This window comes from Corapipo altera, unplaced genomic scaffold (genome assembly GCF_003945725.1).
Source record: "Corapipo altera isolate COAL_440 unplaced genomic scaffold, ASM394572v1 62, whole genome shotgun sequence".
NCBI classification, from domain to species: domain Eukaryota; kingdom Metazoa; phylum Chordata; class Aves; order Passeriformes; family Pipridae; genus Corapipo; species Corapipo altera.
In genome coordinates, this window is record NW_020884894.1 from 12327350 (window position 1) to 12349557 (window position 22208).

At 43.6% G+C, this 22208-nt stretch overlaps 1 protein-coding gene across 7 annotated transcripts in view; it reads right to left on the reverse strand.

Annotated features, from left to right (window-relative positions):
• Positions 1–318: 318 nt before the first annotated feature.
• Positions 319–22208, reverse strand: part of SMPD3 (sphingomyelin phosphodiesterase 3) — an 87137-nt gene continuing 65247 nt past the window's right edge. For all 7 annotated transcript variants that reach the window (XM_027646994.1, XM_027646992.1, XM_027646995.1 and 4 more), the window contains 6 exons: positions 19830–19905; positions 13360–13515; positions 9968–10057; positions 9065–9128; positions 4149–4311; positions 319–2991 (listed from right to left, as the gene is read on the reverse strand). In XM_027646994.1, the coding sequence (XP_027502795.1) occupies positions 2890–2991; positions 4149–4311; positions 9065–9128; positions 9968–10057; positions 13360–13515; positions 19830–19905 (651 nt within the window). In that variant the 3' untranslated portion in view covers positions 319–2889. The remainder of the gene's footprint in view (positions 2992–4148; positions 4312–9064; positions 9129–9967; positions 10058–13359; positions 13516–19829; positions 19906–22208) is intronic.

A 22208-nucleotide genomic window follows, 5' to 3' on the forward strand; every position in this document is an offset into this window, starting at 1 on the left:
TGGTGGTTGCAGTGGTGGAGACAAAACTCATTTTTCTCCTGGAGGTCCCCCCTGGAAGGGAAAGCCTGTTCATTCCAGCTCCCCTGGACTGGACTCCCTGACCCCTGCAAACATGGAAAGGCACAGGAGCACTGTGAGAAACCAAGGAGCATCTGTCCAGTGGTACCACAGTGCTGCACCTCCAGCATCACTCTGGCAAAGGTACATTCCCTAAGAGTGAACTAGAAAGAACTACCGAGACTGGTTAAATGTATGTGTATTGTGTAAGAGAACATTTCACAACTAGGCTGTTCTTGAGCACTGAGAAACTAGGAAACATCAAAATCTAAAACAGTTTACTTCAAATTTGAAAAAACCATTTCTCAATATATCTCAAGAAGTTGACAAAAGTGTCTCATTTTTAGTCAGCACAAAGCCACAGAACGACTTTTAAGGTAATTTAGACCATGTTAGTTCTACTGTAAATAATGTAAAGTTGTTTGGCAGTAGTTTTATGTTTATATCCCAGACAGTGTCAAATTCAGCTCCTGCAACTGATACTTGGTGAAGTTGATATCAAATTGTAATTTACATTGTTAGGAAAACTATTAAAAATAGTGTAGTTAGTTTTACTACTGAGAAATAGCTGCTGGACAGCACACACATTGCTACTGATACTGTTTGGATTCTTTAAAAAAGGTTAATAAAATACAAGTAAGGTAGAAAATAGGATTAAAAAGCATTGGTTTGGGTACAAGTTTTTTTGAACTGGGTGGAGCAATAAGAAACCAGAAAAACACATTGCACATACGTGCACCCTCTGTATAAAGACAAACATACAAAGTGGGAAACTGGTGGTGCACGGGGTAGTACACTCAAGTCTCTGATGCTGTAAACTTGAAATCCTAATTTTATCAAAAAGGGGAACTGAGTCTGGTTCCATTTTTGAGTCCCCATGGGTTAGTTGCAGATTACCCCTGGTTTGGCACAGCACACTTTTAAGAGGCAGCTTCTGCTCAAGGGACCCTGGGACTGGAAAATGAGGCATAAAATGTGTCAAGACCAGGTGCAGGGGGAGAGTGGGAGCAGTGGCCCTACCACCTACTTGGAATTAGCCAATACTGTTAGTCCTGCACTCTCATGACTATTAACTGTTTCTCTATTTGCAAAATCAGGCTGATTTAAGTAAAAGCTCTGTTGTTTACCATAGCTAACTAAGCCAGTATCAGAGACTGTGCAGACTGAGATTTCTAATTTAAATCTATTCAGATTTAGCTCAAGCTGATTCCTAGCAGGTGTAAACTAAACCAAAACAAGAGCATCTTCAGGAGTTTGTGGTCAGCATAACTAAAACAGGTTACTTAATGGAGTAAGTCAAATATTGGATTAAGTCTTCTTAACACAGGGAATGTAATGTAAGTAATATAAGAGGAAATAACACTAAAATCGAACATGACATAGGCAGAAGAAACTAAGTAATGGTTAGAACACAGGGGTTTTCATTGTTCTCTCAAAACATAAACCCTCTGAAATTAAATCCTTCCAAAAATGCCAAGTCTCATTATGGACCTGATTCTCAGTTTTTCATTCTTTTGGTTAAGGTCACAGAGGCTGGGTCAGTCAGGTCGTGGGGAGATGGCAGAGGGGAGCCCCACATTTGAGGAGCTGTAGTGGAAAGAACATGTAAGTCAGATGGTAAGACCCCTCTTCAAGTCTGTGATGCACAACAAATGGAGAGTCGTGTCTCAGACACAGGAAAGCCTCTGCTCCTGGGGGGCAGTTCCCTAAGGCCAGGAGTCCCAGCTCTGCTCTCCAGCTGGCCATGCTGCACTTCCCCTTTACGTGTACTGATTCCTTCAGAGAATTGTTAGGTTATTCTGCCTTATCAATCATACACTGTTCTACACTTTTTTCTCCCCAAATGTCACTTATGTTTATGTTTACTCTATATCTAGCATGCATTTTACAATCCATTTCCCACTTACCCTTTCTAGCTAAGGCAGAATGTTGGCTCTGGTGTTACCAATGGTACTACAGGAATCTATTCACTCTACTGTAACATACATATCCCATATCATAATTCAGAACTGTCCCACACATGGCAAAGAAAGAAAAGACATTACAGGGAAACTGTGTTTCTTCTTAAGGGAGTAAGTTGCATTTAGAAAGCTGAAGGCCTGATTCTGGAGTCATCATTCAGACAAAACACTTCATAATTTCAGTGGGAACACAGCTGGAATAAGGGTAGAACTGTGTTCTTAAAGTCTTAATTCCAAATCTTTTGTGTGTCCGTAACTCAGACAGGAAGATATTGGTCTGCAAATTGAAGAGAGCTGTTGTTTGGTGTTCGGTCTATCTGTAGTGCCAGAAGGGTTTGCAGTCCCAGAGTGGCTCTGGCTGAGGGTGGTTCTGAGCCCTCCCCTCTGGGTGCCAGGGCTGTGTGTGGAGCTCATGCAGGGCGGGCCATGCGGCTGCTGCGAGCGCGGCAGGACAGACAAAGCTTCAGCTTCTCAGACAAGGAAATGATGCAAAAACCATCGAGCAGCACTAACTCACAGACTAATTACAAACTAAATTGTGCTATATATTAGTATAAAAACATGTTTGAGTAAGAATGGCACTGGTTCAGAAGGAATTAGGACTTCCATCTTGGTTCTGTTCGGTCCACAGTGAAAGTGTTGTAGTACAGGCCTGCCCTGTTGCCTGAGCAACTTGTGACAGTGGCTTTTGGCCACAACCCCTTCCATTTCTTCCCTTTTTGAATCCACATTGTTGGTACATTCTGGGAGTAGCCCAAGTCAGGTCGGGTCACCTTTCCTAACGTGGCACCAGGATAGTTCGCTCTTATCCTCTGATATTTTTAAAATATCATTAATGTTTCCCTCTTCTGATTCTCAAAGCTGGTCAGTTTTAAGGATCATCTTCTCCTGTAGACACCATGAGACGCATTGCTACCGGTAGGTGGTCTGTCAAGCCTGCTAATTGGGTAATAAAGCTGAACTCTTCCACTTCCTGCAAAGGAAAACAAAAGTAAGAAAAGGAATTGAAAAATCCATCTATTCCAGCACACACCAGGCTCTGAACTACCTCAGAGCATTAGCAGAGGTGTGGAACCAGTCTGGCTTGGCTGGGCTCAGGATAAACTGTGCCACACAGACAGTCAGTGTGGTGCAGCTGCTGAGGTGAACCACTGGCAGGGTACTGGGATGAAATCTGCTGTACCTTTTCTTGCCATTGACAGTAACAGCTTGTTCTTCCCAACAGATTTATCCAAGCAGGTAGGGAGGCCCTCAGCTGGAGGAGGGGCTGGCTCTACCATCCTGGGCAGGGCATGCAGCTAAAAAGGAAACCTGTCTTCATTGGATTGAGGTGTTCAACTTGGGTGGGAATGTAATGCGACCAGGAATCCTGCTCCTTCTGTCTCTGAATTCCAGCCCTTGTTGTGGCATCATTTCATGTTTGTAAGCTGGATTTACCATAGAGGTGTGCCATGGGCATTTGTGCCTCTGAAACAGGAAGCCTTAAAAGAGTTTCCCTGCCAAGCTACTCTCACAGAGCACATGCAGAGAGAGCACAGACTGAGGTATCCTGCACTAAGCTATGCTGAACTGCTCTGCTGCCTGCTCTTCTACAGCAGCTGCAGTGCTAAATAGGTGTGAATGAGCTTCTCATTTCCATCATGGAATTCTGTACAATTCTGGCAAGGTCCTACTCTAGGAAGCAGTAGGACTCTACTGCACCCTGCAAGTTCTCCTTCTGGGCAGCTTGTGTCAGCTCCTGCCTGTGCATCGAGAGTGGGAACTTGGGTGGGTTCTCACAGGCACAAAACAACATCCACACACTTGAAAAGATTAAAAAATATTCAGACTGCAGGCACAGGAAAAGCATCTGGCAAAACACTCAGTCTGGCAGAAGTTTAAGGAGTGAAAATGAGGTTGGTGAGTTTAGAAGAGCAGCACATCTACCAGTGTTGCTGCTGGAATCCTTGAACTCAGCTTAACTTGGTTTGTAGTAGGTTTCCAATCAGTACTTGCATGCAAAAGTGGAAAACAGCAAAGTAGCAGGTCCTCCTTGGAGTATGATCTGAATCCAAGCAGAACAGGCTGCAGTGCCATTCAGACAAGTTCACTGTGTGAGTTACAGCTCTTTTGGACAAGTCAGGAACTCACCACTTTCCACTCCAGGTAGAGACCTTCTTCTGTGTACAGCATATAGTCAATCCTCCTCCCATTTCCCTTCAGTGATGCCTTCCTCCCTTTTTGACTGGAACTGTGGTTCTTGCTGGTGGGATAGACTAAGTATCCTTTTCTTCCTTCTTCACTTTCCAGCACCCTATTTCATTAAAAAAACAAAACCAAGCACTTTAAATGGTTTGCTCATTCTGTCCACCTGTGCATTACCCTGGATTCTCTCCAAATCCAATATGAGGCTGTCCTAACTGCTGACAGGGCTCTCAGAGCCTCAGGGCAGGCCTGGCATCAGTGGTGCTGTGCTGGTGGAGCCAGGAGCAGGGCCCTTGCCTGCCTGCCACCAGCAGGGTAGGGCAGCCCAGAGCCCTGCACTCATCTCCAGTGGCTGAAACTGGCAGAGGAAGAAACTGTTTCCTGGATTATTTTCGTACAGACCTGAGCACTTAGATACAAACCTCTCCATTCTGATCTGAGCAACTCCTTCTGAAACGACCACCAGCTTTACAGACAGGGTATGGATGAGAAAGGGTTTTCAGGAGCACCTTTGGGCATGTGGTGGTTGGTTTTGAGCAAGCTTCAGCATCAGATTACTGTGTCTTGGACCCCAAGCCTCACTTCACTAGAAATGACAGCCTAATATGTTTGACTCCTGTATGTGACACTCTCCAAATTCCTCCACAGGGATGGACTTACTCAACAGTGTGTTAGCACTGCCCCCACCTTGAAAGGAGATGACCTGGCCCAAGACCATCCACTGAAGCACTTAAAACTGAGAACTGGTTTTCTAAGTACCAGTCTCCAGGCAAATAAGATGCAGCTCTCCCGTTACAATTTTTAGTTTAAGTGCTTAAACCTGAACAGTAGGTTTTATAGAGAAGACTATTAAGGCCTCAAGCAACTTGATCTAACTCTGAAGTTATCCCAGCTTTGAACACGACTTTGGATCAGGAAGTGCACAAAGGCCCCTGTCGCTCCATTTTTATAGGTACTCCTGTGTTTTGCTGTTGTGTTGGATTTCAAAAGAATCTTGGCTTACCTTGTGTTCTCTTTCAAAGCTGTACCCAAGAGCACTGAGGGTGACAGACACATGGAATGCCCAGTGCCTGCCCTTGTCGGGGTGTGCAGAGGTGACCCCAAGCACAGCCAGGGCTGTGTGGCACAGCTGTGCTGCACAGGGACAGGCTGGGCTGTGGTTTTGCTTTCTGGCTTAAACACAAACAAACCACCTCCTCAAAAACCACTTTCCTTTACTTACCTGCCAAAACCTGAGCTCAGGGTTCTGTGGTTTCCCTTGTAAGAGTTGATTACGCCATTAAGCAACATCATCAACTGTCGCAGGAGAAACACTGAGCCATGAACTTGGGTCCTGGCAGGTACAAAGCCTTTAATTTCACCTTGGAGAAAAATAAGATATTTTTGATCACCCAGTTTTTGAGACTTGACTTGGATGGGTTTTATGGGGTTGGGTTTAGGAATTTTTTAATGCATGAATGTGAGAGTACAGGATGAAGGAATAACAAGGGACAAACACCAGACTCTCATGGTATGTTTTAATGTGTGAGATTCAAATGGCTTCTTTGTCAACTCTGGTCTCTTTGGAAGGACCTGAGTGGTGGCAGAGGGGCACTGGCTGCAGGTGATCAGGTCTCAGCAGTGTTATAATCTGTAAGTTTGGGTCAGTTGATACATACGAGAAGCACTTAATGTGCCTTCAGAAGGTAACGGACAAAATTCTGATCAGACAGTTATTTAATCAGAACTTTTCTTAACCTCCTCTGGACTTAGTGAGGTATTAAAGGTTCTTAGAGTTTACTGTAATCAGTTTCTGCAAGTAAACTTTCTTTCATGTGTTACTTGGTTTTAATAATAACTCACTATAAATTAGCTTACTCTCTGCACCCTATTTGCAAGATGATTCTACAAAGAGCTATTGCAAATGGTTCACTTCCTTAGATTGCTTTTCTAGGCTCAAGGAACCAAGTTCTTTGATGGGACTGACCTCTTTCAAAAGTTATATTTATATTTAGCAAAGATAATTAAGTAACAAAGTAGAAGAAACTGCTGATTAGCACTGCAGTACTACTGCAAAAAATCTTACTTGCATTAATTTAATAGATGATTTTTTTTTAGCTTCAATTATGTCTTTTATAAAGTCTGTGGATGCTGGGTATTCACTTAACCTGCACAACTGCTCACAGAAGAGAAATGTTCATTTCAAACACATGAAGGAAACAAATTGTAAATGTGCAGCATCTGCTGCTGTCTCAGACTGGTTCTGCTCTGCACAGGAGTTTGCTCTTTGTCCCTACAGGAAGCAGACACAAGTGTGACATCTGGCTCTGCTGTGCTAACAGTTCAACACTAATTGAGTGAACAGAATTAATTATGACTGAGTTGCTCAACTAAACCTGAATCTTGTTTCTTAGCTGTGCTGTGCTCATAGGCCTGACTCTGTTCAGGGTTCAGAGATGAAAATGGGCTTGGAGATGACAATCACTTTGTGAGATGGGATTATTTGTGAGCATTTCATGAAGCCTTTCTGAGCAGAAGCTTGTGTGGTTTCCAGCACTGTGGCAGGGCCCAGATTGTTACATCTATCTAATTAATTGTTCTATAATTATCAATGGCTTGCTCATTATTTGTACCAAGTATGTTGTTCCAGTCTGCTGTTTTACGTATGCTGCCCTTAACATGAAAGAGAGATTTAAGAACGAGTTGTTCTGCTGCTTTTATGGCCTAATTGTTTTAGTAATGTGAACTACTTAATTTTATTCATAAAGTAGAGAAGAGTGCTGATGAAGAAATAATTCTCTGGATAGCTTGCACTGCCAATCTAAATGTCTGTAAAGCTTGATTAAGGTTCATTATTGACAAATTTGAGAATGGATCAATTTAGGCAGTACCCTGGTTTGCTGTGTATATGAACAATATTTCTTAACTAGACAGTGCCCCACAGCTACTGTGCTATTTACCATTTAAATGTCTTTAAAGCCCAGATTCCATTAATTGCTTTACATTTCCCTGAATTTCCTGGCATTGTCCTGTTTCCAGCCCCGTGCAGAGTCAGGAGGGCTCCTCATCCTCCCATGGAAACGAGGGCTGCTCTCATACAGGAGCACATGGACATGAAGCACCCATGCAGAGCCCTGTTTCCCTGCAGAGCTGCAGGAAAAGCCAGTGGAAATTATGGTCTCATAGAGGGTTTTTTCATCAGTGCAAAAGAATTATAACACATTGCAGAAAACCGAAAGCCACACTTAGCAGGGAAAAAGTCTTACGTATATTCTGTTCCCAGGGCTCAGAATATTTTCCAGTTCTCACATCCTGAGGTGCTGTACATACACAGGGGTAGCAGAAGTAATATTCTTAAATCCTTATGGATCATTTGATGGCTCCCTATCCAATCAGTCCTATTTGTAGGTGGAACGTAATTGCTGAATACAAGTAACTCTTTAGGGAATAAACTACAATACCCCAAAAGTAATTTAGTGACACATTGTCTGAAAAGTACAGGGTTTATTTGGGTTTGTTTCTTTCATTTTGGGGGTTTTTTAGGTTGTGCTGGTTTGGGTTTTTTTTGGAACCATAAAATGGAATGTTATATCCACACAGAGATTTGCATTTGCAAACTTGATTGTAGGGCCAAATCATCTTATTTTTGCATTCCAGAAATGCCTTTCACATGTACCAAATTTATGTTTTCAACATATGAGTAGAACTGTTTGGAAATTTTGCAAGTTCTCAAATGTGCGAACTGGGACTTGCTGTAGCAAATCTTTATTTTGGACATAAACTAAGCCCAGACCTGATGTCTGGAATTCTGTTTGTTCAAACTGATACAAAGAAAACTTCAGGGGGTGACCTCATCTAACCTGTTCAACCACATGTCCATCTATTCCACACAGAGGTAAGTAAAAATGCCAGCATAAACTGCCTATAATGGACCATTTCCATTATGTGTGTCAACAGCAACATCAGGACAGACTTGCTAATTCAAATAACTTTCCCTCTGTAGTATTATTTTGGTAACAAACAGCTAGAACATCCTTTATAGTTAGTCATGATGATAATGTATTTAGTCCAGTAAACTCCCCTTTAAGGTAGAGAAGGTGCAAAAAGGATTGCTACATTCATTAAGTACTGCTCTAAAATTTACAAAGCTTATTAATTTCTCTCCACCGGAATATTGTTTAACAAACAGTACAGGTATTCAAGGAATTTATCCTAAGACTTTGGCAAGTTAAGGTTTTTTTGTATTTTTCATAACTCCACTAGCTCAAACCAAAGACACCTGTTTTTCAATATCAAACACTCCTTAACAGTAATGCTGCACTAGTCATCACTGAAAGATGTTAAGCCACATTCCTAGTTCTGTCTGATGTGCTATTTAATTGCTCTCTGTATCTATCTGTGAGCTGGGGGGTTTAGGTGTATTCAATTCTGCAAGCTTTCTAAATGGGTACTGTAAGCACTAGTTGGGTTGGGGATGGTGTTTTAAACTTCATGGGCTTTTTATCTGAGCAGAACTACACTTCCTTGTGCTGCAGTGAGCACAGAACTGGCTGCCTGCAGAAAGACTTTCAGACAAGCTGCCCACCCACCCTTTTTGGTAGTGCTTGGAGTTCTTGTCCTGTGGGCCTGTCCAGGCAGGACCAGCTCTGGAGACACACAGACACTGCAGCTGCTCTCAGCTCTTCATGCACTGCAGCCAACCCTTGACCTGGAGACACAGCCACTCTTCCTTTCCCTTTTTCCTCTTCCCCAAACACCCTCGAGTTAAACTTTGTCTTCCAGTCCTAAGCTACCCCTCAATTTGTGAAATGTTAAATAGCAAGTGATGAACTCCCTTTTTACATGACTGTCTAAAACATGTGGAAAGATTAGGAAATGCTTACTTCTGCAGGTTGTCTGGGGTGCACACTTCTTCATCATATAATCCTTCAGGATCCAACAAGGTGCCTGTGAACAGAAGGGGAGATGTGACTGCCCCAGCATTGCTCCTGTGCTGTGCTGGGGAGGCTCCCAGAGGCACAGCTGTGTCAAGGCAGGATCTGTGTGGGAGAGAGGGACTGCTCTGACTGAGAGCATGTTCTGTTCACTGCTCCTCTCCCCACACCTCCCTGCCCCCTGCCCCCTTTCAAAATGTTTCCACCCTTCCATTTTCTCAGCTCTGCTGTCTCTGATTTTTCTGTTACCACAGAGTAAAGCCCCATTATTAAACAGTTCCACTTATCTTTAGTATCTTCATAGTTATCACTGCTGCTCTAGAGACACTATTAATACCTGATCTAAAACTTCCTCAGGTTCAACTGCGTTGCACCAGGAATTAATACCTCGGAGTTCCATAAAATCTTTTATAATACAAAACCTACAAGTTTGTAGTGGTGTTGATCTGCTTTGTTACATCCTCACTGACAGTATTTATGGAACACCAAATGGAACATTCTGATCAGAAGCTGCAGGCTTTCACTGCAGGCACACAGTACAGAAACAATAATTTGGCTTCCTCCCCCCCAGGTAATCTAGAGATTTTTTTAGGAGCAGGATAGGTGGGGGGAGGCACTCAGGTACCTTGAGACATGAGCTCTAGAATGTGCACTGCAGTTGGAGACCTTTGGCTCTTAATTATAATTCAACAACGCACGTTAAGGTTTGTAAAATATATGTTACAAATCTTTGTTCTCCACCAAACTCTTACTGCCAGTGAGCTGACCTGCCTGCTGCCTGAGCTGTGTGTGACAGACAGGAGTGTCCCCACCCCCGGGAGTGTCCCCACCCCAGGGCTGCAGAGCTCTTACCGATGGCCCAGGGCTTGTCCTCCCCAGGGCCAACCCGACAGGGGTCTTTGTAGTGTGTAAACAGAGAGTGCTGCTGCTCCAGCTTGTCATCTGCAGGGAAAGGACAACCCTCAGAAAAGGTCCATCAGCTGCCAGTCCTGAACCTGTGCCCAGCTGTGTGTTCTGCACCACAGGCTCAGCAAGGCCCCGTTTCTCCTCCATAAATACCCAGGTTTGATTTGAGCCAGTTCAGCAGCAGCTTTACTGCACAGCAGGAGCTCTCCTTGGCCAGAAATCCCAACAAACGCTTGCTAATAACAGTGCTTTCCTACCAAGTCTTTTCTAGGAAAGACCTTTCTGATAGTTTTTAGCTCTAAATTGAAGTGGAAGTTTTCCAGTGTATCTCCTCCCAATCCACTGCATTGCCTACATTGGTACCAAACCCTTGTTGGGATGGGTCACCCAGTGGACAACTGGGCTGCCTTCCAGTGGCAATCCTTTGCCATCTCCTTATTCAGTCATCAATACAGCTGACTGTCCTCCAGCTGCTGCATCCACACCAGTTCAGCTGTCTCATCACATCTTTCCAGCTCGCTCTCAATCTGGAGAACATCCTCAGAACTGCAGGGAGATTGAAAAACTACTTTGTCAGGGAATCCTGGAGTTGTGGCAGGGGATTGGAGGACTGACCCTCCCCAAAGTTTGCAGGTGGACAATGCAGAGAATTGCTTTTTCTGTCTGAACAGTCAATTGGCTTGTTAAATGTTTATGGAAAAGTAAAAGATGAAATCTTGGTAATTTTTTGTTTGTCCAAGTTTTCCCTTGTTGTATCATATGTCAACAGAATTTCCCCGAAAACCAAGATAGATTAAAAATGATTAATTTGCAACTGGGACCATGATAAGTCACAGTTGGTGACACAAAACTTTACCCATCTGATTGGAAAGCATTTTATCTTATGCTAAAAGGTTTAAAAACAAGTCAGTCCAAAGCAACATGACAGTAAGCAACTGTCTAATAACATTTCCACTAAGTGTGAATTCTCTGTATGAATGTTGCCATAATGTTCTGTAAAGCTGAAAACTGAGTTACAGAAAATTTGTCATCAGCATAAGGTCACTCATGGACCTGAATATCTTCAAAAACTGTACTGTCAATACAACTAAGAATAGAAGCTTGGTATTCACTGAGACATTAATTAGCTGCTGTATCAGTCTGTGGAGTGGGAAGGGACACAGAAAATCATAAAGAGAATTACAGGAAGCTGATTATTGCTTTACAAAAACCTAAGATGTTCAATTAACCTATAATGCTAGAAATGTCCCTAAAACAATGAGTAATGTAAAAATGGAGGAGAGAACTTTGAAACACTGCATTAATCTTGCTTAGCACATAAGGAAAGAAAGCAATCTAAAAGTAAAAAATTAAATAGCCAGCTTAATTCCAGTTTCCAGGCTGAGTGCATTTTAAAGGGGAGGGCAATGTAAATAAGTGTCAGAGATAGCAAAAATAAAATAAGTTTTTATAACTTGCTTTTCAACCCTCTTTAGCAGTAGTTGCAATGTTTATAACTATTATTTGCAAAAGCAAATAGTTGGGTTTACCTTTTATTTAAAATGACAGCTCAGAATTGCATTAGTTATACTCTGTGCTTCTTGTGCAAGACCGTGGGTAGGGAGCCAGAACTCCTCAGGTAGAGAGTCCTGAGCATATGTTCTGCCTCCCAGCTTGGCTCCCCTCCCTCCCCATTCCCTTTGGATCTGGGATCTGCCTGGGCACTCTCCCATTTGTTGTGCAGCAGCTCATTTATTTCCTTGATGGACACCTTTGCCTCCAGGCCACTCCACCCCTCCCAACGATTGCCAGTGAAAGGGCCAGACCCCAGCAGGCTTCAGTTTGTGTCCTGCAGCTCCTGCTGCCTCTGCCAGCACTGCTGCTGCTGCCTCTGGGCCAGTCTGGGCAGCAGCCTGGGCAGCTGAGGGGCTGCCACTGACCCCTTCCTTTATCCCTCCTGCAGCCCCTCAGCACTCCCTGCACTGCCTGGGCAGCTGAGGGGCTGGCACTGACCCCTTCCCTCCTGCAGCCCCTCAGAACTCCCTGCACTGCTGCCACTGGACTTTATCCTAAGGTGTGTTTGTCCAGCTACAGCTTCCTGGAGCCACTGCACTTCCTGATCACCTCCACGTGCAGGAGGGATTCTTGTCCCACTCAGAGCACTTGCCAGCACCTTCTCAGACCATTCTGAGTTTACTTTGGGTCATACAGTTGGGACTGATTTACTTCTTGTACAAATGAATTGGAAATGAGTGGCAGAAGGGCTGGGGTTTAGGCTGATGGTCTTTTCTACTCAATTAAATGTTTCTCCAACTTTGCTAAAATCCTCCATTTCAAGTGTCTGATGCAAGTAATGAGATCAGAGATAATAGTGGGGGTTTTTAGATAGACAATGCTTGCTTTTTGCTTCTTAAAGTTGTTTTTGGTGCAGTTGTTGCTCTCTGCCTAAGTTACCTGAGGCTTCTCATAAAGACCACAGAATTCACACTGGATGCTGTTCCACAAATGCACCTGGTCATCCACAGGCCCTGGTCTAAATTGCTGAATCCCTCCTGGAATGCTGCAGCCCCAGCTCAGCTGTCCCTGCCCTGGGCTCTCTCTGGGGCAGCACTTCAGTGACACAAGAGCCCCTTCAGCCCCAGCCAGGCTGGTCCATGTGCCAGCTCCAAACCAGCAAAGAGCTCTGGGATACACAGACACAATGCAACTGAACTGTTAACAGAGCATAACATTTATGTTTGGAAAAGGCTTCTATTTCTGTGAACTCACCACCCATTAATTATGGTTTTGTGGAGTTCTTTTTCTAGTACCCTCAGCATCCAATTAAAGGAAAAACCAGATTTAAAATTTCTCAAAATAAAAAACCCTGAAACTACATAGAATCAGTTAACTTTTTTCCAAGACTGATTCAGCAATGTTGAGTTCTCTCTGCAGCATTAGTCTCCTATGTCTGTGTATATGCACTGTGAAACTATTTTTAACTGCATGAATGTACTTTTTCTCCACAAAAGTCCCATAACGTACATGTCTCTCATTAGTAATTAAAACTGTAGAACAGTAAGTGTCTACCTAATTCAAGTAAAGCTAAACTACTGTATCTGTCCTTATTATTGCTACATAAGTCACAAATTATTGCTCTTTGTGCCTTAAAACCCATCATGCTTAATAACTCCACAGAGCTCATGGGATGAGCCAAGCAGAGTAACTCACACTCAAAGCTATTTTAGAAGTGTTTGTAGCAATTAAGTTTTTCCTTGCAAAAGCCAGTCTTAATACACTGCTGTAGTCCACAGGGAACAAGAACATTCCTATTCCTTTCTGAACATGCAGACACCAGGAAAAGGCAAACCTTGTCTTACCAGAGGAGCAGTTATCAAAGTTGAGATCTCCACAGATGACATCAAAAGCCACCAGCTCCTCTGGATTGGCTGTGCTGGAGGAGGAGGTAGATTTTCTGAATTCAGACAGCCAATCTTGAAGCATATCCAGTTGCTCACATCGAACAGTTGTGTCTCCTGCAGCAAACAGACACCAGTAACCAAACAAGGAGTGGGCCCTCCTGGCAGGGACTCAGCCCCGCGGGAGTTGCTGAGCTCTTGGCAAACACCCTGAGGAAAAGGCTGCAAGGCAGAAATGGTGGCTACTGGTGCACTCAGAGTAATGAACCTGTTACACAGTCATGAGGAACCACACTGAGGATGATTCCAGTAGCTCCTTCTGGAACCAACCTCCCATGCTTGCCTGAAGAAATGAGAAGACAAGGCACCTGTGCTGCAGACAACCAGCCCAAAGGATGATGTTTCCAGCCAGAGGAGGAGCTGAAGCATTACACTGGTGACCAGGAATTTAGAATTAAAATCCTACTTCAGACAAAAGTAGACAATGTTCTGGGGTAAATCACTTCATCTTGCTTTGCTTTCTAATTTTTAAAAATGAAAAGTTTAACTTTCAAGTGTAAATAGTACATATACATCAATGGTAAATTCAATTTACTCATCCTGTAGTAGTCCATCCGAGGAAGGGTTCTATTTGTGTTCAAGTAAGAATGCCTGAACTGGAAGTACTTTTTCATAATTTTAAAGGTATGTGTTAGATACATATTTAGGTAGGTAGGAATTCAGAAATAAAGAACTGGATTCTTTTCACCAGGACAGTGAAAAGAGTGATATAGGAGTGATATGAAAGGGCTGAGATTGATTGGTTGCCAAATAGTTTTTGTTTGTGAAACCATCTGACACACAAAACAGCTCTTTAATTACAGCAACTAACCACACTTAACTTCAAGAACATTAGGTGACATGAAGTCTAATAAAAAATTATTACTGTCTCTCTTTTAAAATGATTACACCAAAAGCTTGATGTGGGGAAAGGAGCAGAAAGAGATACATTCTAGAAATAATTCTTTACCATATCATCTTTCCTTTTCTTTTGTATTCACTGTACTGATAGTTAATAGTTATCATTTTGCTTGTTTCAGACCTGAAAAGATGTATCAAGCCAGAGCAACATTACTTTTCTTCAAAATAAAGAATCTGTTTTCAAATACCACAATCAGAAGGAAAGTAGCTAACCCAAAATTACTTATTCTGAGTAAATTTTATTTTAACTTGATTTACTACTTTGTGCTAGATATTAAAAAGATGTAAGACCTAATTAAAACATCAGTTACATATGTCTGGAGCTGCTTCCAGTGGCCATTATGGAGCTGGTGAATATTGGAGTCTACCTGCACACAGTTCAGTAATCACTCATCTCAACTGCAGCTCTCACCAGCACTCTTTAGACTTTTCAGATGTGATCTCTGCAGCACAGTCACTACCACTACAGCCCTGGGCAGGCTTGGGTTCTCAAAAACATCTCAGGGCAGGGGTGGGGGAAAGATGTTAAAACAACAGTTAAATACAAACAGAAATGTTCAACCAAGCATGACTTGGTACAATGCTAAATAATTTAAATATTGAAAAGAACACGACCAGGGAAAGAGAGTTTTAAGTAGGTTCTTAAACTGACTCATCTCTTCAGGCTGCTAATTCCAACAGCAAATAATCTGATTTTTTTTTCTGCTTGTGCTATTCCCAGCAAACCTTTAGCAGCTGGGCTGTAATATAAAAGCAGACACAAATGCTTCCCAGATCTATCCCCCAACCTGCAGTTTCTAGTGACTCAGGTTCACACTGTACACTACTCACACAGCTTGACACAAATCCAGAGCAGTGTATTCTTGGGAAAACCCCTTGCTATGACAGCACAAGAAAGCCCCACAGTGAAGATGCAGCCAAACAAAAGCCCAGGAAATAGGTCACGTGGAATAAATGCAGCCTGGAGCAGGTGACACTCACACAAAAGGTGTGCGTGACTAACACAGACATTCTGCTGAACCAGAGAGACAGCAAAGCTCCAGAGTCACAGCAAAGCTCCAGAGTCACAGCAAAGCTCCAGATTCACAGCAAGGGTGAGTCCAGGAAAGAGACCTCTGGAGATCATCCAGTCCAACCCTCCTGTTCCAGTGGGGTCACCTACCACAGGTTTGTCATGAACCATGTCCAGGCAGGTTTCAAATCCCCCAAGGTTGAGGACAATCTCTGGGCAGCCTGTTCAGTGCTGAGTCATCCTTGCAATTAAAACCATTTTCCTTTGTTTAAATGGCATTTCAGTTTTCCCCGTGTCCTCTCATCCCATCATTGGGCCCCCCTGAGGAGAGGCTGCTCCCTCTTCCTCACACCCTCCTATCCAGTATTTACACACTTTGACAAGAGCCTTCTCCTCCTGAAGCTGTCCCAGCTTTCTCATTCCTGGTGAAACTTATTCAAGTTGATGGACTGTTCTCCTTCTGAAGCATCTCAACCGTTCTCTCCTCCTGTTCTCTCCTCTCTCCTCTCTGTACTTCCTTCTGGCTCCCCTTGTTTCCTCAGAACGGAGCTTTTAAGCACGGTGCTTGTTAACGAGGATGCAGTAACATCTTGTTCCCCACAAAGTCTCAATTACATAAATTATTTAATTTTCTAAGACTGGCTTTTACATCCCTGAACAGTCAAGGGGTTTTTTTCTCATTTTATGTGAATTATCTGTCATGGCTTCACCAAGAGGAGTAATTAAAAAACCATTACCACATGGGCATGAAACTCAGGCAACCTGGTACAGATCAGCTTGAGGAATGCAGCAAGGCCACTTAACTGAAACACACCACGGCAAAATTCTCCAAAATAGAAAACTCTTGAGAAAAACAAGAGACAGAGAGACAAAAGTACTTTAGGAGGATGTTGTGTCTGATAGCATGCATAATTGTTACTAAAAAGGTATTAACTGCATAGTGACAGACATCTCTCCCTGAGGATGCTGAGCCTTTGTAACAGCACTGTCCAGAACACAACCTCAGGGCTCCACAGATAACCAGGAGCCTTGGAGCTCTAGAAAGAGAGGACTTTCATCTCTCTGTAGCAGAAGTGTAGAACTTGTGACAGTCTGGCATCCCTGACTATCCCCACAGAAGTCACAAAGGTGATTGCACTTGGGTGCACTGTCAGGAGCAGTGTCAGTGAAATCAGCTACGTTTCCAGGACACAAGATGGGATCCCTCTAATGGCACTTGTTTTCCAAGATAGGTATTACCCAGCTCACTGCAGCTGCTCAGCAGGTACAGCTGTATCTGTATGCAAAAGGCAGACTCGAGTTTTAGCAGCTCCCAAAGAGCTTTGGAGGTGAAAAGAACTCAACTAATCAGACACCTGAGTAAAAGAGAAGCCAAACCCACATCCAGAACAATCAGGGGAACAGATATTTCAGAAGCTGCTACTGAAATGCAATCAGTAAATAGCATCAGTAAATATTAACAGAAGAGAACAGGTAGTAACTCCCAACAGTTATGTTCAACTTCTTAAATGTTCAGACAGAATCACTGATCTGACTGCCACCAGGGATTAACCAGAGAATACAGATTTGTCCTAATTGCTATGTGCTCTTTTCCTCAGTAACTGGCCTGGAAAAATGCACATAATTGTGTTGTGAGTGCTTCCTGCAGTCAGCATTTCCAAATTCTCTGAAAGTTCCTTTCAGCTTCAAATTTTGTGGATGGATGAAAGGGTAATGTGGGAAACCTCAGCCAGCATAAATAAATACTTCTCCTTTGTTAGTTGTAGAATAATCATACTTGCCCTTTCCATTCACTAAAATGCTTAAGTGAAACTCTGGATTTAGAACTGCAGGCAGGTACTACACACTGGGGGAGAACTGTTCTGTCCTACTCTGAATTAGAACAAGCACTGTGGTGGCAGGACAAAGCAGCTACAGGCCTAGTCAGGGGAAATGAAAAGGTCCAGTGGAGGCACTGGTGAGCAATACGGGATGTATTGGCAGGGAACCTGGGGAAGAGGAGCAAAAAAACCTTGTAAAGTGTAGGATGTAAAGCCTAGTTAAAAGGAAAAATTGTTTCCAAGCCCCAAACCAAAGGCTTCAGTTCAGCCATGAGACAGGCTGAACACCTGACTGGTGCAGACCCCTGCACTTGTGACATACTTAATCCAGGGGAGCTGAGGAAACAAACCAAAGTAAGAACAAACCACCCACAAAACCAAAAGAACAACCCCCCCTTTTATTCTGCTGGGTTATTTTGAGCTAGGTCAGGTCCCCACCCACAGCACAGCCTGCAGGGGCCAAGGGAGGACCCTGAGAGGAGGGACAAGGCAAGGGCAGGTGCCATGTGGGGACAGTTCAGAGACCTGTGGAACCACTGCCTGAGGGTGCTTAGCATGGAGCTCCTCCTGATGGCACTGCCACAATTCCAACAGAGAGCTTGCTCAGGGCTGAGCCCAGTGCTGAGCTGAGCTCTGCTTCAGCTGGGTGAGAACCTGAGCCTGGTCCATTCCCACCACACCCAGAACAGGGCCGTGCCCAAGGTTAGGAGACACATCCCCACGCTCCAGCACTGGCACTGGGGCTGCAGGAGCTGGAGGCTCACTGGGTATTGGTGGCTGGGTGGGCTGTCCCAAAGCCATCACTCAGTGTGGGTGGATTCAAGGCAGCAAAACCTGCCCAGAACATTAATCACTGACTAATCAAAAGACATAAGAGAACATTTCCACAGTGGGAAGGAAGAGCTGCTTCAGAGCAGCAACCCAGCCCAGGCAGAGAACTGAGAGGGAAAGCCACAGCTAACTGCAAGGTTTCTTGAAAAAGTTGAGGGTCAAGTCTGAAAAAATAGTACTTGCTCAGAACAGAGTTGAGCCATCACATCTCTTGAAAAAAGCATTAATAGCTGGTCCCTGATAAGCAGTTGGATCACTTCATTTTATACTCACAGAAGTATCAGAACTGTCAAGTGTAAGTTTGTGTATCCTAAAGGGAAACCAGGCTGTGCTCAGCCATGAGATGATTTAAATGGCTGACCTTTGAAACAGTGCTAGTTTTTATAGATACCACATCTCTACATTGCTGAACTGGGGTGTTGGGATAACTTTTTAAATGTGTGAAATGTTATGAATTAGATGATGCAAATCAGAAAGCACAGCTCTGCCAAACTTAACAAATGTTAGTTTTCCACTTCATTACAGAAACAAATATAATATATCTAAGGACAGACTCTTAAATCATTGTCTGCTCTATTTCAATGTATTTTGAACCAGATAAGCCTAAAAATGCAAAGCATGAAATGAAAAATTTTGTTTTACCCTTGAAGAAGCTTTAGGCTGACTTTGAAAATAGAACATTGCTTCCCCCCATCCTCTTCCTCTTTAATATTTTAGGGATTTCACAATCTGGTTATCAAGGACTGAGAATTCAAGACTAGGAAGTAAAAAGGAACAGGACTGGAAACTAGAAATAAAAACCAAAGAACCGAAAACTAAACTAGAACAGCAACAAATCTCAGCTTCACAACAGCAATCTCACAGTGCATTACCATAAGTTAAAAATAGAAAAGCAGAGAAGGATGTTACATTGTTAAAAAGAAGCTGAAAAATTCATTAGTCTTTTTTAGAACTCTGCAGTGTCTCTAATGCACTTCAGGGACTGGCAGGTTTGTTCCCCAGCTGCTCTGTGACTGAGGCAGTGACAGGGCAGCAGCACTGGCTGCCTGGCAGAACCAGGACATGCCCAGCACGGGTGGAAGTTCCACCATCCCCAATGTCTGACTGTCCTGCCTGGCCCTGCAGCACAGGGCTGTGCCCAGGCAGCCTGGCAGGGCTGTGCCTGCTCTGCAGCACCAGGAGCACAAGAGTTACAGTCAGATTAAGGAAAATGAAAGATACCCACACCTCTGGCTTAATTAAATTCTGCTCATACTCAAACTAGAGGGTTGTACATTTGGCTTTTATTACTACACTAAGTATGAAACTGCTTTTAAACATGACCAAGAGACTTTTCCAATGAGTGTATTAACATGCTAGCCATTTGAAATTTGAAAGTCAAAAACCAGAGAATTTTGGCTTTTTCCATCAGAAATCAGCAGCTAGAATAACTGTCCCAACTTGTATCTTCTGATTATCCCCTGATTATCCAATACAAAGAAATTTTGGTTTATATGCTACTACTCACAGTATGGGTTAAATGCTGTTGGGTAACAATGACAGTGATGTATTTCTAAAATAACAGTATTTGGTTAAGAGGGAGCAAAGAGAAGAAAAGCTCTCGGATATTTTTTGTTTGTGTCCTATGCTACTTAATTACTCTGAGACTGGAAATGAGAAAGGTTGGGGATACTTGTCTGCCCTTATTTGCAATGCTCCCTGCACTTTGTCAGAAACACAGGAGGAGCAACACCTGCTCCTTTTGCACAGGAATCCCCCCCCAGGGCTGGAAATAGAGACAAACTGAGAGATGCACATGAGGACAGTACCTGCAATAGCTTGCAAGTGAGTGCAGGAAATGTATCCCACGATTCTTTGGTCCTGAGGTGTACTTCCCACTTGCACCTGGAAGGGAAGAAATAAAAACTGATTAATGGAAGAGCTCTTAGAACTCTACTGCCAAAGCCTGTGTGTGCAGCCTCTGTATTGGCCTCTTTCCTCACCCTGTCCAGCTGCACTTTGAAAACACACACACACACAAAGCACCAGAGACACTGCAGCTTCCTGGGATTACTGGGGCTTGCTGCCAGCACACTGACACCTTTCCCAGTTGCCCTGTTCAGTGTTTTGATTTTGATGTGCAACACGTGCAAAAATTTGACTTTCTCCTGTTCTTTGCAGTCCCACTGGTTCTCTGTCCCACTTGTGTTGTCACTCTTTTGCATCCCAGCCCTTGTTCCTATGCCAGATTCAGGCCCACCACTCAAGTGCCATATAAAACTCATATTATCAGCAGCCTAACTGGCTTGGTATCTGTGTACAACTAGAATGCAGAAGGAAAAAATTCCAAGGGAATTTGAGAAAAGGATGAAACATGAAATAAATATTGACTTTGACAATGTTTTCTCCATTCTACAACAAGTTTTAGATTTGAAGGGATTTTTTACATTCTTCTACAAAGGCGTTGGGGACTTTTGGTGTTCCTCAGCAGGGTTTACATCCTTCAGCTCCCAGCAGCAGCCCCCCTGCCTGCCAGGCAGATGAATACAATGTGGACTCCTGCTCTTACACACAGAACAGCCAGGGCTGCCAGGGAAACCAGAATGCAGGAATTCCTCATCTACAGCATATGTTACAATCTTTTTAAAATGTATTTGTAGGTGGACACACAAGTAAATTAGAATCAAGTTCTGGTTTAGGTTTTCAACTTTACTGACAGTTTTGGCTGTTGAGGACTCACACAGCTGCAAATCAAAATTCCCAGTGGTGTGAGGATCAAGTTTTGGATTGTGGAAGGCAACCAGTTTGAGTGTGTGGTTTTCTTGTTGACAGTGAATGTGGCACTACTGCATGGATCAAAGAAAATGCCCACAGAGGAAAGTTGTACCCAGAGCTCAGAAAACGCCATCACAGATAACTCTCCTTCACAAGGCTAGGCTCAAATTTTATCTGACACCTCTAAATAACAAGCAGAGCTCCATTTCATACAGACACAGTTTTGTGAGCTTGGTTGGTTTTCTTGTTTTTCAGCTATCCAAGAACCATCTGATTCATTTTATAACTGGAAAGTCAGCTTTGCAGTAAGTGAATTTAGAAGTCATTTGTACTCAACAATGCCTTGTTATCTTTCGAGGGTTTGTGCCAGCCAGGGGAGTGTGTAATAAACAACTGGCATTATTCTGTCTTCAGTCTGTTCAGTCCTTTTTTAGACCATCTTCCAAATGGATATTGATGGTGTTTTTACTGCTGTTCCCATTCAGCTAACCTGCTTCAGGGAGGGTGAAGGCAGAGGAAAACAAGGAAAACACAGGCAATCACTGCTGCATCTGCTCTTCCATGAGGAGACTGTCCTGAACTGAGGGGATTGCAGCAGTCTCAGAGGATGGGCTGATCTGCTGGGTGGCTGGCAGTGACTGCTGCAGGAGCTTCCCTGCACAGACTCTTCCCTCCTCCCTCAGGCCTGGCTCTGAATGTCTCACTGTCACGGGGGAATCATAAGGAGGATTCTCTCCAGCTTTTTTTATGCAACATATGCCATTCCAACAGAAAAGTGGGAAACAGTTTATTTCCTCTGCTATCTAGGACAGGCAGGTGTAGGAACTATATTTTCCAAAATTAGTAATTCAAAATCGGGGTTTCTCTTCAATGCTGCAAACTATAAAAAGTCTCCACCAGTGTACTGATTTGAGTGCCTCATGCTGCAGGGAACAAGTGCTCCTGTCACATGCCCTTCAGTGCCACCCACAGCAAGCACACTGAAGGGAAAACACTGCCTGGAGAGTGCTCTGCCTTACAGCAGGAACGTGCTGCTGGTAATCCCCTTATTGACTAAAGCAGATGGAATAATCTCAGCATCTCTATCCAAAAAGCATAAAAGATTTAAGTCTAAAAGCTGAACATCCAAATGTAAATCACAGTCAGTTGAGAAAAAAAAGTCAACTCAAATTGGCTTTAGACTCTCCTGTGCAGCCTTCATGGAGTGCCTGGCAAGGCCTCGTGCCCATCACCCATCTGTGCCAGGATCCCACATTTCCATCAGTCACAAATAACTGTGGATCGGGCGGGTGCCCACGGGCACAGCTCTGCACTGAGATGGACTCAGTGTCTCCCTGTCCAAGAATGCCAAGGATGGCCCAGGATAGAGCCTGGCTGTGCTGGAGAGAGGGGTGAGGGCAGCACAGGCCCCTCGGGGTTGGCCCTGCAGGGCC